The sequence below is a fragment of the Balaenoptera physalus genome, assembly GCF_965194825.1.
Source record: "Balaenoptera physalus genome assembly, chromosome: 14".
In the NCBI taxonomy this organism is placed as follows: Eukaryota; Metazoa; Chordata; class Mammalia; order Artiodactyla; family Balaenopteridae; genus Balaenoptera; species Balaenoptera physalus.
The window spans coordinates 75,974,592-75,987,524 of record NC_138893.1 but is presented as its reverse complement, the minus strand read 5'-3'; the positions used below and the strand labels follow the sequence as shown (position 1 = coordinate 75,987,524).

Sequence of the window (12,933 nt, the reverse complement as noted above, 5' to 3'; positions counted from 1 at the left end):
TGTATATACACATATATACATATACACATATATACACACAATATAAAGATGATAAAACAATAAATAAAGAATTATAAGAAGAATTGCATATAATATGGCATAACAGCTTATACTTAGTTTCTAGAAAAAATATGTCCATTTATAAGCAACATGAATCTAAAATTATCATTGAGTTCTGTAGTAGTTTGTTTTTTGGTTTATGGTTCAAATACAACCAAATAAAACATAACAAATGCATGCCTACTATGTATGAGAGATTGTGCTTGTACTTTTAGCAATTAAAATTGTGTTCAGCTGCAAGTAACAGAACACCCAATTAAACAATGATTTCAGTAAACTAGGGGTTTTATTTGTCTGAAGTGATGAGAAGTACAGAGGTATAGGGAGTCTGGGGCTTGTACAGCACTACAAAGTGTCCTTGGAATTTTAGATCTTTAACTTATTCTCATCAACCATGTTAACATGTGGCTTCCATCTTCATTCTGGCTGCCTCATAATTGCAGGAAGTCTGTGCCATCCAACTCCAGGCTGAAAGGAGGAGGAGGGCACCTAACAAATGGCTAAATCTTTTAATAAATGATTAACTAAGTGTTCCCATAGAAAGCGATTTGCTGAAAGACAACCTAGAAATTATCTATTCTAATGCTATACAGCAGAACTGTGTCATAGAGCCACCGTAAATGGTACAAGGAAGGCTGAAAAATTGAGTATTTAATCTGAGTACATTAACACTTTGAAAAAATTATGATGAAAAAATTATGATAAAGTGGAGAATAGATATCAAGTAGGCAAATAGAAATGCCTATAAAATTAGATATGTTATCTAATTTAAGCATTTTATAAATCATACACATTTTATTTCTTAAATAGATGAAGACATTGAGACATATTGATAGAAAGGTTAATAAGTAACTTGCCTGAGGTCACATGAGGTTACTAAAGGACAAAATCAGGAATTAAAGCCCATGTAATCAAATGATAGTATCTTTTTCCAGCATACAACATTCGTCCAGGTACCACCAAGCAATATATTCCTTAGAAAGTCAATTTCAAAATAAATAAATAAATACATAAATTTGTTCATCATTAGCCAGTCATGTGGTCAATGCCTTTTGATGGTAGAGATTGCATTTTTTCATCCTAGACTGAAACCATTTTTAGGGCACAGGCCATGTCTTCAACATTTTTGTATCCCCAATACTTAGTCCATGGGTTTGATTGGTAGAAACAGAGATATCAAGCTGGATAAATCTGGATTTAGAGACTATTTTTTCAGCTTACAGAATCTGGGGGAGGGGGTTTTGTTCTTCTTGTTGTTGTTTTTAATTTTTCTAATACCCACACAAGGCATCATAGAACATGTTATAGAGTACGCATTTAGCAAATTCTTGCTAAAGGTTTAAATAAATAATTAAAATGTGATTTTGTATTGATGTAAAATATATATGTGCATATATATATGTAGAGTAAGAAGAATAGCAGTAAAAAGAGCAGTGTCTGTTAGAATTATGATTCATTTGGTTAAAAGGTCACACAGAGCTGGAAAAATATTAATTGATAAATTGACTCGACCTGGGTTTCACTGTGATGAATTTCATTCATTCAATCCAAAAATATTTGTTGAGCACCTACCTTATACCAGCCATTGTCCTAAACATCATGGATACAGTGAATAAAACAGTGAACGTATTGTTATGGGTTGAATTGTGTCCCTAAGATTCATGCATGGAAGTCCTAACCCGCAGTACCTCAGAACGTGACCTCATTTGGAGATGGAGTCTGTAGAGGGGTAATCAAGTTAAAATGACGTCATCAGGGTGGCCCTAATCCAATATGACTAGTGTCCTTATAAAAAGGGGAAATTTGAACACAGACGTCCACAGAGAGAGAATATCATGTAAAGATGAAGGCAGAGTCGGGGTGATGCATCTTTGGCTAAGGAATGCCAAAGATTGCCAGAAAGCCACCAGCGACTAACAGGGGGGCATGGAACAGATTCTCCCTCACAGCCCTCAGAAGAGACTAACCCCTCTGACACCTTGATCTCGGACTTCCAGCCTCCAGAACTCCCTCTGACACCTTGATGTCGGACTTCCAGCCTCCAGAACTGTGAAACCATACATTTCCACTGTTTACCCCACTTTGGAGTACTTTGTTTTGGCAGCCCTAGCAACTATACACAAGTGAAGCCCCTCCCTCCTGGAACTTTACATTCTAGTCTGGAGCAGGGAGGGAAATAGAAAAGCAATGAAGAGATAGGATAATGTTGCATATAGTAATAAAGTCTAAGGAGTAAAGAAGACTAGGGGGAAGGAGATAAAACATGCCGTCTTATGTAATAGGATCTCTGATAAAAGGACATTAGAAGTGAAAGGAGGTAGGGATTGAGTTGTGTTGATATCTGGAGGAAGAACATTTAAGGGCAGGGGAACAGCCAGTCCATAGCTCCTGGGAAAAAGAGTGCTTCTGGGTTAGAAGAGCTGCCATGAGGCCAGGTGGTTCAATTAGAATAAGGGACAGAGAATGGTAGCAGTATAGTCAGAGATTTAATGGAGGAGCGGATTGTGTAGGTCCGTGTTTTATTTTGATGATAACTTTGGTTTCTATTCTAAGTGACATAGAAAGCCATGGGAGGGACTTTTGAGCAAAGGAATAATGTGATCTGACTTAAAATTTCAAAGGATCTCTCCAGCTGCTGTGTGGGAAGAGACTGTGGGGAGGGGGGCAGAGTTGGAAGCAGAGAAGTCAAGGAAGGCTAATGTGCTAAAACCTTCCAGGTGTGAGATGCAGCTGGTTTGTGCCAGAAAGGTGGTGGAGGACAAGATGAGATAGGCAAGTGAATGGTCAGGTGAAGCATCACAAATACAACAGGAAGCTTGACAGAGAAATGGAGACCAAATCTATGGAGGATGCTATAGGAAGTTTCTGTTTAAGAGAAGCAGTAAAGGAGAGGGAATTGAATGTTAGTACTGGAAGGAGTAAATGAAGTTGGTGTCCAGGAGAATTTGGCTTGCTACAGTCATGAAGCCATCCAGAGCAATGGGGTCATCAGCCAACACATAATTTATTCCTCCTACTCATATCTTTGAGTGACATTCATTTATGGACCCTAGTGAGCTGTGGTCACAATTTAGTCCCTGCAATGAGCAAAAGAATTTCATTTTCCCTAGAGAAGGCTCAATTTGAACAAGGGGGGAAATGTCATTATTTTAATCTCCTATGGCTTTGAGCCCCTTATCTAGGATTTACATCCATCTATTAATATGAAGAAAAGGAAATTCCTTAAAACAAAAATTCAAGCTGATTTGACATCAAGTAAGTAAAAATGTTTGGTTTAATAACAGCAAATGCCCATAACAAGAATAATTCAATAGTAAGTGCTTAAATAGCTTGAAGTCCCACAAAATTTGTTGAAAATTTCTTTGCACCTAGCTGTTTGCATATATTGTTTAGTAACCATGCAAATTACCTTATCGTATATTCCAATTTTTGCAACAGCAAGAAATGCCCATTTAAAACAAAATTTTTTAAATAAAGTAAAATTTAGGGATAACATGACTATATTGAGTTCAGTGTAATTGTATCTAATATTGCAGTATAATAAGCTAATCAGCTTTCTTGATTTTGTAGCAGTAACAAATGTCAGTCTAAAAAATGTGGAGTAGATGTGTATACAAAGCCATTTGTGTCATGGGTTCAAAGAGTAAGTAAGTACTTGAAACCTGGGTTTGAATCCCAGCATTGTTAGTCACAAGTTGAAGGATCTAGTTAACCTCTATGTGCCTCAGTTTCATCTCTAACATGGGAATAAAAATAGCAACTACTTCATAAAATTGCTATAGGTTTTAAATTAATTAAGACATGCAAAGTGTATAGATAAATGGCCGCTTAGAATAAGCCCTCAAAGATTTAAGCTATATTATTATCTTCGTTATTTAAATTTCCTTATTTTCTATCTCAAGTTCCATTTCATTGGGTTAGAGAAAAGTGTAATCACAGTTCGTCCTTGACCCCTGTTCCCTGAAGATAGCGTCACAGTTCTGTAAAGAGGTGTGGTTTACCCAGTGCCCAGGCACTGGTGCAGCTGCAAGAGGTGGTAGATGGGCAAATCCTCTGTGCCCTTGTCTATTCATGCTGGAATCTGCTGAGATGTCCTCACTACTGCCATGTTTTTAGTCCACAGAGGCCATTGCTGCAGACTGTAGTCTTCCCAACCTCCTAGCTCATGTATGTCAGGCTCTCAGTGATTGTGCCTATCAGGTTCATGGGGAATAAATTGACGTGCCTAGCTGCTACCCACCCTGGAGGATCTGAGGGTCATCTCTCTGGATCCTCTAGCATCCCATCCTTCAGTGTAAAGCTGAAGTTGGGAGAGCAGTGGACATGGGGTACTCTGGTCTTGCTGCCTCCAGGGACTGTAGTTAGCAAGTTCAAGGCAGCCCTGTTTGGGAAGCTGTTTCACTTCCTCTAGTTGGAGCACTGGGATGGTGAGAAGTGCATGATTTGGCAGCGGCAGTGTGCATACTTTTTTCTGAAGGTCACCTCTCAGCCCTTTTGGCTTTCCTCCATTTCTTCCCTTCACCTAGAAACTCTTTAACGTATTAATTTGCAGGGGAGCCTGGTTCTTTGTCTGTACCATCAAATCTAGTATTTTATATTTCATTTCCTTCTGAGCCAAGGATTTTGCAACTCACAAACTTTTTTTTTTAATTGCTAAGACCTCCCTGCCCCGAAGCAACGGACAAAAGAATACAGGATAGAAGGAACTACCTGTAACCGAGGTCACATTGAGTAAAACTTCAAAAATCCATGCAGCTATTTAATTTTTCTTTATTTACTCAAATACTCTCGCTGTGCCAGGAACTGTCCTGGGATCTGTAATATAAAGACATACTAAGCATGGCTTTTTTTATTAAGTTGCTTATAGTCATTTGGGGGAAGATGAGCAAGAAAACAAAGAACTATAATAGAGTGTGATGAACCTAGAGTACATAAATATAAAAGATTCCATGAAAGACTATTTCTATTGGAGATATTATGTGGGAAAAGATATGCATTCCAGAGCTGGTTGTGTTTAAAAGTGAGTCGTTGTGAATGAAACTCACCAGACTGCACGTGAGCAAGGTGAGGCTTTAGAATTGGAGAGAGAATGTGGAGGTGGGGCTGGAGAAGCAGGATGGGGCTGGATCTTTAATGTTTGACTTACATGGCATGCTAGGCAAGGTGGAAAGTTTTCTGTGGGGACAGCGGCATGATTTAATGAAGTTATGTGCTTCCCATCTTGGGAAGCAAATTAGCCCATCTTGAGCAAATTAGTCCACCTTTCTGAATCTCAGTTTCCTCATCTGTAAATTATTATCTGCAGAAAGGATGCTGTGAGGATGAGTCAGCAGGATGTCATATAGACTCACAAGTCTATCATTTGTAGATGGTAGTTTTGGGGAATAACATTGTAGACTCTATTCATTAGCTTTGCTAATGTCTAAGTGATGTAAAATTAGAACTTTATAAATTCATCCATACTCAGCTTTTGACATCCACACAGCATTTTGAAAAGGTTATCTCACTAATAGGCTGCCCAGCAGAGTGATTATTTTTATCCACATATCTAGAAAACACACAGAGAGAGTTATCAAGACTATAGAAGAGGGTGGTGGGAGGATGAGGGTGAGAACTTCAAAATGCCTGGATTCCACTGGGTTCCCAGCTAATTATAGGCAAAATTAGATAATAGTTTCTTCCATTATTTTAATAAAGACGCTTTCCCTGGCTTTTCTACACTACGAAGAATAATTCAGCTACTCTGGGGTAAGCCATTATTGGGAGAAGGCTCTACCAGTTTAATTTCCATTTCTTTATTTCTGTTAAATAAAAGAAGCTTACATTAGTCCTATGTTATTAACTACTTAATAGATTTAGGAAGCAGGTAGCAAAAGAAGAATTGTTCTTTGCATTTAAATGAACCAAATAACACCCTCAGCTGGTTATGCATTTAGGGGGAAAAAAATTGCTACATTTTAAGTCTGCAAAAGTAATAAATTAATCCATTAGTGAGCCCAAGTGTGTTGTCTGTTGTGCTCATTATCGAGTATTCCCAGGTGTTCAGGGGTTTATAAGTCTAAATTGTTGTGACTTTTAAACTTGGTAATAGAAATATCCAGCATAAGGATCATAAGCTATGAAACTATTCCCATACCAGTGCTTTTTACAAAAAAATTACAGCATTAAATATAAAATTAAGATGTTCCCCAATATTGGAATGTTAACTTGTCAGAATGAATGAAGCAAAGAAACAAAATTAGTAATAGAAACCGTAGGGTTGCCAAGTTTTCTTCCCAGTTGCCTGATTTTATGTATCATTTTAAGAACACAATACCAAATATTAGGCACCATGAGTATGTGCATTTAAACAAATAAATCTATTGATTTATTCAGATACTCATTTTCCATCTATTTGTGGATTCAGTCAACAAAAATGCTTTGAGCATTTACTACCTGCTAGGTAGGGCACATAATCTGGAAGGAGGCGAGACTGCCAGACAAATGACCGCAAGATAGAATTGAAAGAGCAAAGTGTTATTAGAAAGGGCACCTCTTGGGGAATTGTTTGAGCTGAGTCTGAAAAGAGCAAGAGAAAGCAGTTCTTCCAAAGATCAGGAGCTCTAAAAAGCATGTTGCGTTGAAGCACTTTCTTTCATTCCACGAATGGAGCTGAGTTTATGTATGGAACAGAGGCAGGGGATGAGCACAGGAGAGAACATGGCTGCCATGGATGGCTGTGGATAAAAGCCTCGTTGAGGCTTTTCTCTGCAACCTCAGTAGCTACCAGTGCTTCCCTCTTCTCCCAAAGAACATTAAAATAAGAACTTCTTATATAAGTAGTCACTTGCCTGAACATCTCAGTTCATTGAGGTGATAGAAGAGGAAAAGAAAAGACTTTCCTCTTTCTTTCTTTTTTTTTTTGTTCCCTGCAAGTGATTCACAATTCAGTGAGGAATAAACTATGTAACTCGAAATATAGTTTATGTGTGTGTGTGTGTGTGTGTGTGTGTGTGTGTGTGTGTGTGTGTTTTAATGGAAACCTATTGGAAGTGTCCAGAAAATCTGGAAGACTAAGGTAGAAAACCTAGCCTGAGAGAAAGCATTATAGTTTATAAGCATGATTTACTTTTTAAAAAAATCTCATAACGATATACCTCATTGAGAAAGAAAATTGGTGGGGTTATGAAAAAGATTCAATAAACACTTTCCATCTGCTATTTGAAAGGCAGAAGGGGAAGTGAAGAAGGGCCAGGCAAAAGATCCTAGTTTTCCTAATCAGTTATGGTATAGGTATATCTCTACAAGTTATAATTCAGTGCACAATAATCCTACTCCTAAATACAGATCCCATTATCATTCATAGAAAAACAGAGCAGGTTATGTTATTTCAGGCTTTCAGAGATGGCTTCAGGAGGAAGTGGTCCTTGAAAGACAGACTGAGTTTGTAGGAGGAAGACTTGAGAGTCCATCAGGAAAGATATTCAAGGCTAGTGTAATTGCTGGAATAAAAACATGAGATGTGTGGGTATGGGCCTATTTGGGGGAAGTGCTGGTAGAACAGAATGCTTAGAGTTAGGAAAAATGGGTGACTTCTTTCTCATATTTGAAGTGATTTCCTACAGAAAAGCTTTAAATAGCCAGCTACCTTCTGCATTTGAAGAACTATTTGTCATGCAATATATTTTTCCATACAAATAAATACCTTTACGTAAAATAATATAGAGCAAAGCCAGAGGCAATGACAATGGACAAGCCTACCATTCAGAGGCCACAATTGCCTGCCACAAAATATGAACCCAACCTAAAGAGTGGTTACCAAAAGGAAAGTACAAAAGTGCCAGGTCTGTCTTGTGTTGTCTTGTCCCACATCATTTCTTGATGGCATCAGGCATCACTTAAGAGTAAGCTTCCAACACACAGGCTTGTTTTGGGTCTTAGCCCTGAAACAGTTAGCCCAGCCTATCATAAGTTGCACTTTCTCGGATGCTATCAGTTTCCTGAGTCCTAACATAAAAGTACCTCTTCCTGATTATGACCTTAACTTGCCTCCTAGTTTGAATTATCTTTGCTATTTCCTTGGCGTGGACTTGCTCTTTTCTTTACTTCATCATGAATGAGGCTTTTTGCCAGCTCCGTTACTTCCCTGCATTTCGGTGTTCCAGATAAATACCTTGGACAGTTGGTCCAGGACCAAGAATCTTCTACCTCTTGGCTAATCTTTCTCTTTGGTCCCTCTATTTTTGGCAGATGGGAAGCAGAAGATACCTTTGTTGGGATCTCCATGCTACCAAAGCTGTCATCTGTTGGGAGGTGGGAGTTAGGTTTTTTGCTCTTTGCTTAGGAGAATTCATTTCAGAGCAATGTTTCTTAAAATGTGTCCATCATTTTCTGAATTAGTATTCATCATGAAGCTATTGCAATTTTGAATTTAGGAATATGATTAAAAGCATAGTACTAAAACAATTTGTTAACAAAGGCTTTAATTAATTAGCATGTCAACTGCAAGCACAAATAATGCTGATTGCTATATGCTTCTTTCTTTCCTTTCTTTTACTTCTTTTTTGAGTAGACGTTCCCCTATTTTATTATAATCCTTACATCTACCAACCTTAATCTCTTCTGTATGTCTTCATTGATAATAAAATGGATTGAAGTTGAAAAGTTACAATCTGTAAAAGTGTACAAAACAACTATTTCAAAGATTGCTTAAATAGTTTGACATTATTAAGAAGTAAGCCCTTAAATAGCATATATAATACTATTTTAATTACCATGGAAAATTGAATACTTTTTCCTGATAATTGACCACTTGTTCACATGAATCCTAAGTTACATACAAAAATTATGTGACAAAGGTATACATGTGTTGGACACTTTCAGTAATCTGGTGATATTTGGACTCCAGAATTGTAGACTCATGTAAGTAGTAATTAAATGTAGTACTTCCATATGGGGGGTGTTCTAGAAACATTTATGGTATTGTTTTTTCAATATCGAAAGAGTTGCACCCAGAGGTGTAATGATCATTGGAATCCTCAAAAACTGAGGTGACGGAAAACAGCCTGGATGTGCTCTAAAGGAATTCAAAATATCACATGCAGTGGGCAAAGGGGCTGACTCAGATGGCATTTCATTCATTCAATAAATATTTATTGAGCATCAACAAAATGTCAGATTTTGATAGGCTGGAGTGATAAATCAGTGAGAAAGAGAAATAATGACCATTCACTCCTGGGATTTGAGATAGTTTTCCACCCTCAGAATATAGGCATCTATAAATATGGCCTTTAGTTTTTCACAAAGCTTATTTTCTTCACCTATTAAATGGGGGTCAGTAGCACTACTTTACAGGCTAATTTTTAAAGTTATATAAAATAATGTGTGTGGAAGTTCCCAGTGAGAAAATATGAGAAGTTGAGAAAGTTGATAAAATATGACAAGAGCTGGGGTATTTCAGGAACAAAAACCCCTAGTGCATTCACCTATACAAATTTGCTATCATCAATTACATAACCAAAATAGCAGTATTTTTTGAATGAAGAATTCTTCTATATAATGATAATTCTTATTTAATTCTTTAATCAATAATTGTGACCATGAAATCATTTTTTTTGTGGTTTTTATTTTTTTTATTTTTTATTTTTTTCACACACACACACTGTATTTTATTTTTACAAGAGATAAATAGACTGACACCAAGCATTGTACATGGATGACCACAACAGAAGCAACAATGATTGCAATTACCAAACATGAAACACACTCATACTATGTCATAATATTGACATTCAGTCCAGTAATCCTCCACTGTAACAGCTCCTTTACTTTGCAATGAAAATTGATTTGTATATTCTTTGCCTCTGAGTCCTTGTGGGATTTTTTTTTTTTAATTCAAACAGAAAGTCACAAAAATTATACTCATCCTCATCATTTCACTCAGTCGCATGTAATTAATTTTTTTTAATCTTGATCTTTTGTTAGCACTTTTATGAGTTCATCAGTTTTTCATTAGAGTTCTGAAAATGCTTATTCATTGAGTTCAGCAGTACAGTCAGTTACCAGAAACCTGTACTTTTCAGAGTCTTTTCCATGAATTTCTTGAAGATGAAACCCTTTTATAGGAACATATTTGCAAAAGCATCAGAGTACACCCAGAACTGTCTGTAAATGACAAAAGACTTAAAAATGACCACGGTTAAAGATTTGATGAAAGTGCATAATAATGCAGTTGACAAGAAAATTAGTTATTTCTGAGATATACCTCTTAAAGTAATAACTAGGATTATGACTTATAACATTATACCAGAACATATAAGATTTTTAGAAATTTCATGTAATGTCTGAAACATTTATATTAACATATTTCCATACAAATAACCCAATGAAAGTTTAGTATTAGTTGTTTTGTTTTTTTATACTGCAGGTTCTTATTAGTCATCAATTTTATACACATCAGTGTATACATGTCAATCCCAATCGCCCAATTCAGCACACCACCATCCCCACCCCACCGCAGTTTTCCCCCCTTGGTGTCCATATGTCTGTTCTCTACATCTGTGTCTCAACTTCTGCCCTGCAAACCGGCTCATCTGTACCATTTTTCTAGGTTCCACAAACATGCGTTAATATACGATATTTGTTTTTCTCTTTCTTACTTCACTCTGTATGACAGTCTCTAGATCCCTCCACGTCTCAACAAATGACTCAATTTCGTTCCTTTTTATGGCTGAGTAATATTCCATTGTATATATGTACCACATCTTCTTTATCCATTCGTCTGTTGATGGGCATTTAGGTTGCTTCCATGACCTGGCTATTGTAAATAGTGCTGCAATGAACATTCGGGTGCATGTGTCTTTTTGAATTACGGTTTTCTCTGGGTATATGCCCAGTAGTGGGATTGCTGGGTCATATGGTAATTCTATTTTTAGTTTTTTAAGGAACCTCCATATTGTTTTCCATAGTGGCTGTATCAATTTACATTCCCACCAACAGTGCAAGAGGGTTCCCTTTTCTCCACACCCTCTCCAGCATTTGTTGTTTGTAGATTTTCTGATGATGCCCATTCTAAGTGGTGTGAGGTGATACCTCATTGTAGTTTTGATTTGCATTTCTCTAATAATTAGTGATGTTGAGCATCTTTTCATGTGCTTCGTGGCCGTCTGTATGTCTTCTTTGGAGAAATGTCTATTTAGGTCTTCTGCCCATTTTTGGATTGGGGTGTTTGTTTCTTTAATATTGAGCTGCATGAGCTGTTTATATATTTTGGAGATTAATCCTTTGTCCGTTGATTCGTTTGCAAATATTTTCTCCCATTCTGAGGGTTGTCTTTTCGTCTTGTTTATGGTTTCCTTTGCTGTGCAAAAGCTTTGAAGTTTCATTAGGTCCCATTTGTTTATTTTTTGAACATGAAATCATTTTAAGTCTAATGTTCTAAGATGTTTTCACTAGAAAATTCTACAAGCTATTTAGGCAAGATTCATCCTTGAGGAGCAGCCTAAACAAAGTGTCACTCATAAACCTCAGTTGTAACTCTGATTTGTTATTTGATTTCATGGAGCGGAATGCCCATCTTGAGTTTGCGCTGCATGAACATGTGGCAGTCTCCATGGCTGCTTGCTTCTCCTCCTTTGATACAAACGAATATTTTTATTTAGAGGATGAGAGAGGAATGTGAAATAGAAGTGTCTCTGTTCAAGAGGAATCCGTAACAGAGCTTTTGAGAAGAAAAATTAAGAGGTCATGTTTCATTACAAGGCCCGTGGAAGGGAGAATGGGGCTATGTGCTCTACTGGAAAAGTGGTTTTACTTCTCCATGATTGATGACCTGTCTGGTGTGAGGCTGGTCACAGTATTAATGTCAGGACTTACTCTCAACTGTAGAAAAAACTGTCAGTTCTGATATGATACAAGTAGGAGTGGGATTGGGATTATAGAGCTGAAGTGGCCACACAGAGTCCTCTGACTTAGGCCCATGAGGCAAGGTGATTTTGTGTAAAATTGACTTTAAACTTATTTTACATGTACAGAGAGAAGACCAGAAAGAACTAGAATAAAAATTTAACAGGAATTAGTTTTAAAATGTAATAAGAAACGTATCATTTTCTTTTCATTAATATGATGTTTTACTGTCCAAATTTTATTCATAAACATGTAAAAATTTTGGACTTCCCTGGTGGCACAGTGGTTAAGAATCTGCCTGCCAACGCAGGGGACACAGGTTCGAGCCCTGGTCCGGGAAGATCCCACATGCCGCGGAGCAACTAAGCCCATGCGCCACAACTACTGAGCCTGTGCTCTAGATCCCGTGAGCCACAACTACTGAGCCCACGTGCCACAACTACTGAAGCCCACGTGCCTAGAGCCCGTGCTTCACAACAAGAGAAGCCACCACAATGAGAAGCCCGCGCACTGCAACAAAGAGTAGCCCCCGGTCGCCGCAACTAGAGAAAGTTCATGCACAGCAATGAAGACACAGCACAGCCAAAAATAAATTTTTAAAAAAAAATGTTTTAAATGTAGAAATTTTAAGATCAAATATATATGTGTGCTGATAAAAATAAAATTACCTGTTTAATAAGGTAGCATGATTTAATGGAGGGAGCATGGAGGTTAGAATCTAACCTGCATTCATATCCAAACTCTTGCACTAAGTAGCTGGAAAAAGGATAATCTGATAATAGCCCTCTCCTTTTAGGACAACATGATAGAATGGAATGCAGTGCCTGGAAAGGGCCTTTCCTTCCTCACCCTGCAGGAGTGAGCTCACACTCTTGCCAGCTCTCCTTCCCTCCCTGTTGCGGGACCCAAGGCCTGAGAGATTCACATCTGGCTATTCTCGGCTCCCAGTTGTCACATTGTCTTAGTGACTGCCAAGTGTCACTTCCCTCT

At 37.6% G+C, this 12,933-nt stretch overlaps 1 protein-coding gene across 10 annotated transcripts in view; it reads left to right on the top strand.

Moving 5' to 3' along the window:
- NRG3 (neuregulin 3) overlaps positions 1-12,933 on the top strand; it is a 1,082,617-nt gene that overhangs the window by 931,747 nt on the left and 137,937 nt on the right. Inside the window, exon 4 of one of the 10 annotated variants that reach the window (XM_082425699.1) lies at positions 8,290-8,352. The exons of the other annotated variants lie outside the window; for them this stretch is intronic. Coding sequence (XP_082281825.1) covers positions 8,290-8,352 — 63 coding nt within the window. The remainder of the gene's footprint in view (positions 1-8,289; positions 8,353-12,933) is intronic. 10 annotated transcript variants of the gene reach the window in all.